The sequence below is a fragment of the Nesoenas mayeri genome (assembly GCF_963082525.1).
Source record: "Nesoenas mayeri genome assembly, chromosome: 15".
Taxonomy (NCBI): Eukaryota; Metazoa; Chordata; class Aves; order Columbiformes; family Columbidae; genus Nesoenas; species Nesoenas mayeri.
Genome location: NC_137559.1, coordinates 13,906,452 through 13,911,497, shown reverse-complemented (window position 1 = coordinate 13,911,497; position 5,046 = coordinate 13,906,452). Strand labels below are relative to the sequence as shown.

Sequence of the window (5,046 nt, the reverse complement as noted above, 5' to 3'; positions counted from 1 at the left end):
CGCCTCTTGGCTTCATGTCAAGTTGTGATTCATTTTAACACCAGCGATGCTAGTTACGTATCACACACCCCGAACAGAAAGCCATTGTGCCGATGGAAAGTCTGATTACATGAAATCTTTTCTCTCTGGGGAAGGACTGTGTGCTGCAGACTTAGTGCATGCGGCTCTGAAACACCCTGGTGCTGACCCGGGCTGCTCAGTGAAACTGCAGAATGACAGGTGAAGTGAATGGCTTTTAAAGATTGATCTAATATTCTCTTGTTTTCAACAGATTTATCACAGACTAAAGCCTCCAGTGATCGAGGATGTTGATTCTTCTGGCTTTCATTATTGTGTTTCACATAACCTCGGCAGCGCTTCTGTTCATCTCAACCATTGACAATGTGAGTGTCATTTCTTCTCCTTTTCTCTCAAACACATAAAAATGAAGTTATTCTCTAGTTGTGTTCGTCTTGCATATTGAAAGCATGTAACTTTGTTAGGCACACTGGTCTGCTTACACCTTTTTGTAACAAAAATGCCCTGAATATGCGTGTTGCTATACAGGGAGGAGACTATACACATACACACTGTACATTCGTATGGCATCATGTTATAGCCCCATGTTATGCAGCTGATCTTCTCTCCTGTGAGGCATTAATAGTTGGCCAGGGAGTGTATTTACAAATCCTGCCATGCTTGCAGGGCGGCGGTGTGGGACTTGGTTAAATAGAGATGAGGGAAAAGGGGAAAAAAATCTGTCGTCCTTTTGTGTCAAGCACATGAAGTCAATTATTTCGTGACCAATCCGTGGGGATAATTTCAGTCAAGGTATGTTTGCCTCACAAGTGGTTATCCAAGATGCCCAATTAAGTCATGAAGCACACACCATGAATCTACCTGTTTCCATCCAGTTAAGCTGTTCCAGGACAAAGATTTAGAAGAAAGAATTTGCCTTCTGGTGTTGACATGTAGCTCTTAATTGAATTTTCCTCTTCCCAAACCAGCCCACTATCCTGACGGGTACTCTTCACTGGGCACTGGAGTCTTTCTTTCCCTAGTAGGTTAAGTGTATATACAGGCTTTTAGAATTAAAAAAATATATATGTGCTGAAAATATCTTCGTGTACCCAGTGAAGCTGGTTTGAATTCCATGGTCTTTTCCAGGACCGCTCCAAGTGAAATGATGTGTTACCCACAGCTTTATATTGCAAAATTGTACAAACTCAGATGTTATCTTTCAGTCAGCTGGTTGATTTGTTCCAGTGAAGCAGGTCATGGACTGAGCACTACAGTAGGTTGCCCTACCCTGCTGCTTTGAATATTTAGAAAGCTAGGACAGTGGACAAAGCAACTTATTCTGGTTCAGAACTGCTCCATACAAATCAAATTATTATAGAAATAAAACCCCATGCCCTCTGCTTTATGTTATTAGCTGCTTTTAAGCAGTCACAGACTTACACTGTGTAACCTTCTATTAGATTTTATCATCTTCCGAGGCTTTTTATAGTCATGGAGATAACTCTGAAAGGGTTATATGGTGCTCAGAGCTGAAAAAGAATATATTGAACTTGGACTGCAAAACCCAAATGAAAGGCATCCTGAGAAGGGAATGCTTTTTCTTAAAACACAGTGTTACCGTTACACATATGCCTACTATCATAAAATATTATTGTTTTTATTGCATTATTGTTTGCAGAGCTGCACAGTAAGCTGTGAGGTTTCTGGAATGTCTGTTTAAGCAGCAGATGCTACCAGGAGTCATATTTAAAAGTCATATTTTTCCAGCACTAGTCTCAAAACAAAGGCCTGGGTAGCGATCAGAACTGGAACGGGTTTCCTGAGGAAATGCCACTCGTGTGGGGCACTCACAGCATTTCCCAGGCTACCGTAAAAATCCGTTCAGTCACCGTGGTACCATTTTACATTAAGTGTTAAAATATCAAAACAGAAATAGCACAGGAAGATCTCAATTTACCACTAGCCGCTCCCAGTCAGGTGCCCTCGGGTACAAGCTGCATTTACACATGGATGGCACAGCTACATCACGGTGAGATTAAGTCAGATCAGTGTCAGGAACCAGAACATTTAGAAAGGGTTTCTGTTTCGCAGATTTATGCCCTGCTGTTTCCTGTGAATTAAAAAATGCTGTGCCTTTAAAGAGCTGGGCATCCTCAACAGGGTCTGGAGGAACAAAGCCAGTCTTGGCCAGGTACCTTAAGGAGTGAGTAATCACTGAGTAGCCAACATTTCTGCCCAAACGGCAGAAAATCCCGTGTGCTTTGGGGTGTTTAACATTGCCATCTGTTCCCTTTTCTACTGCACATAGCTTTAAAATGAAAATGACGTGAATATAATACACAGTTTATTCCAAAATGCCATTAGATCTCGGATTTAGTTTGAATGATTAATTACCAAAACTGAACAGGAATTTGTGCTGGCTGATGTTTCTGATCAGGAGACTGACAACTGAAGAGTGTGTGTGGGGTGTTGTTTGTTTGTTTGGTGTTTGTAAGAGCCCTTTACTTTTGTTTTGCAGGCCTGGTGGGTAGGAGATGTTTTTACTACAGATGTCTGGAGAGTGTGCACCACACATAACAGCACCTGTATGGCCATTGGTGATCATTTCAGCGGTGAGTGTCTCTCCAGGCCTCTGTCTCAGCTCCTTTAGCAGGAGATCTGGGGGAAGCGCAGTGAAATTTGTGGGGGAAATAATATATTTGTTCAAAAAGCTGCATGATCTAACTACTCAAATCTTCTAAAAACTTTGATACTGGCTTCTCATTTTGAAAAAGCAAACTGTTCCAACAGTTCTGTGAGAGGAGAGCAGAGGGAACTGTCAGGTGCACTTGAAAGCTCAGTGCAAGAGAGCAAATGTGGGCAACTAACAAGGAGTGCTAAGGAGTTCTGCAAAAATGAGATCAGGTAGAAAGAGTGAAGTCATCTGAAAGTGTGGCTGAAGTGCTAGAAGTTGTCTCAGAACTGAACTTTGGCTTCCAAAGAGGGACCCCAAAGTACTGGCTGCACACAGGGATGGGGGAAAAAGTGGAAGAAAGTCAGAACACAGGTTTTAACAAAGAGACCTTAATATACAGCACAGCCAAACATCCTGCTTTACAAAACCCCCCAGATTTCTCAAACGTTACATTTGCTTTATTTCTATACTTTCAGTCTTCGTGTATATGAAAGAGGTAGATGATTTGAGGAGCCATGTATCCATATCACAGCTTGGCTTTCCAAGCATCAAGTTGGTTCGGAGCAAATCTGTGTTGCACGAGATGATCCATTATGCACAGGCATATCTAAACTAACACCAATGTAAGGAATTTGCATTTCATGTCTTGTGGTACTGTGCGTTCATTGAAATCAGGTACCCGAACCAGCTCAGGTACGTCTGCTGTTCACTGCAGTGCAGCTCTGCCAGAGGAAAGCTGCTGCGAGGAGTTAGTGCAGCAAATTTACACACAGCAGCTACCAGTAGTAACAAATCGATTGGTCACTTCACCTCCCAATTATAGAGAAGTAACTGACAGGATGAAAACCCTTTAGCCAAGCGTGCAGGTCCTGGCTGGTTCCATATCAGCAGGCAGAGCTCCCTCCAGGCCTGGCGGGGAACTCGGGACGGCACTTGGAGCCCTTTGGGACACCTGGCAGTTCTCTGCTTTTAGTGCGTAGGTTGGATGTGGTGTGGGAGACATAGTCTCTGCAGTATTTTTATTCAGGTTTAGTGAAAAGCTTTGAAAAGCCCTTAAAGCTCTGGCTGAGTACTCAGGAAGGTGAGAAGAGCCACTCTGAGCAACGTGCGCCTGCTGAACTGCTGACAACTCACTGCGCACTGCTGGACGGGGAGGGAGAGAAACTGTATTTTTAATCAAGGCTGCTTTTTTGTTTTTGCAGAATATCAATCAATTCAGGCTGTTCAGGCCACCATGATCCTATCTACTATTTTCTGTTGTGTGGCATTTCTGGTTTTCATTCTTCAACTCTTCCGTCTAAAGCAAGGAGAAAGATTTGTGTTAACCTCTGTTATCCAGCTCCTGTCATGTGAGTGATTTTTCAACAGTTGTGACTTTATGATGTTTGCATGAAAGTAGGAAAGGGAAGGGGAAAAAGGGTTCAAAAAGAATGAGCTGCAAGGGGAAAATGGTTTCAAAAAGAATGAGCTACGTGAGAAATTTGTAGGGCTCTTGAGGTCACAGCTTATCCTTCAGATTTGTTTAAACAGTGAACTGCTCCGTTCTGTACTGTTTAGGCACTTAAAACAAGGATGACATCGCTGCTCAGAATAAAGTCATTTAAACCTTGAAGGGAAAGAATCTGAGATTCTGAACTGGTTGAACAAATTAAATAACCTTGAAATTGTTACAGGCAGGTACTTCTTGAATTTTTTGTTAGTCTTTAAAACTCTCCAGATGTTTCGAGTCATTTGGTGTTCATTGCAAATGACATAAATACACAACAGCACTTCACATTTAATCCATGCCAAAGAAACTGAAAACGTGTCCTGAAATGCTCCCACTTTAGTTTGAGGATGGAAAGTGAGTGTCTGCATAAAAGGCCGTTGGTGGAAGCAGCTGACATAAGGAAGCCAATGACTGCTTTTCATGCACATTGATAATACTTCAAGCTGCTGAACTTGACAATTTTCTTCGTTCTCCAGGTCTGTGCGTTATGATTGCAGCTTCCATTTATACAGACAGGCACGAAGAGCTACACAAGAGCGCCGCATACTTCATTGACGTGTCTGGAGGCCGATACGGCTATTCCTTCGTCTTAGCCTGGATCGCGTTTGCCTTCACCCTCATCAGCGGTGTGATGTACCTAGTATTAAGGAAGCGTAAATAAATGTCAGCAGCTAGTTATTTCTGTCACTACAGTACAAAACCAAATTCCAGTAACCATTTTGTATATAATCATTTACATGGTTTTGTAGTAAAGGTATTGTTTCTCTACAAATGTACTGTGTTCTTGATATGAAACAGAATTTTTGAACAAGGCAGGTTTCATGGAATGCCTGGCACCAGCAGGTCAGGGGGCTGAGCAGGACAGAGCCAAGTAGTTTATTTT

At 42.4% G+C, this 5,046-nt stretch overlaps 1 protein-coding gene across 1 annotated transcript; it reads left to right on the top strand.

Annotated features, from left to right (window-relative positions):
• Positions 1-305: 305 nt before the first annotated feature.
• EMP2 (epithelial membrane protein 2) lies at positions 306-4,824 on the top strand (the record flags this gene model as incomplete). The annotated part of the gene is made up of 4 exons (XM_080354031.1): positions 306-383; positions 2,519-2,612; positions 3,877-4,023; positions 4,640-4,824. The coding sequence occupies 4 exons, from the start codon at positions 306-308 to the stop codon at positions 4,822-4,824; spliced, it is 504 nt and encodes a 167-aa protein (XP_080210157.1).
• Positions 4,825-5,046: the final 222 nt, after the last annotated feature.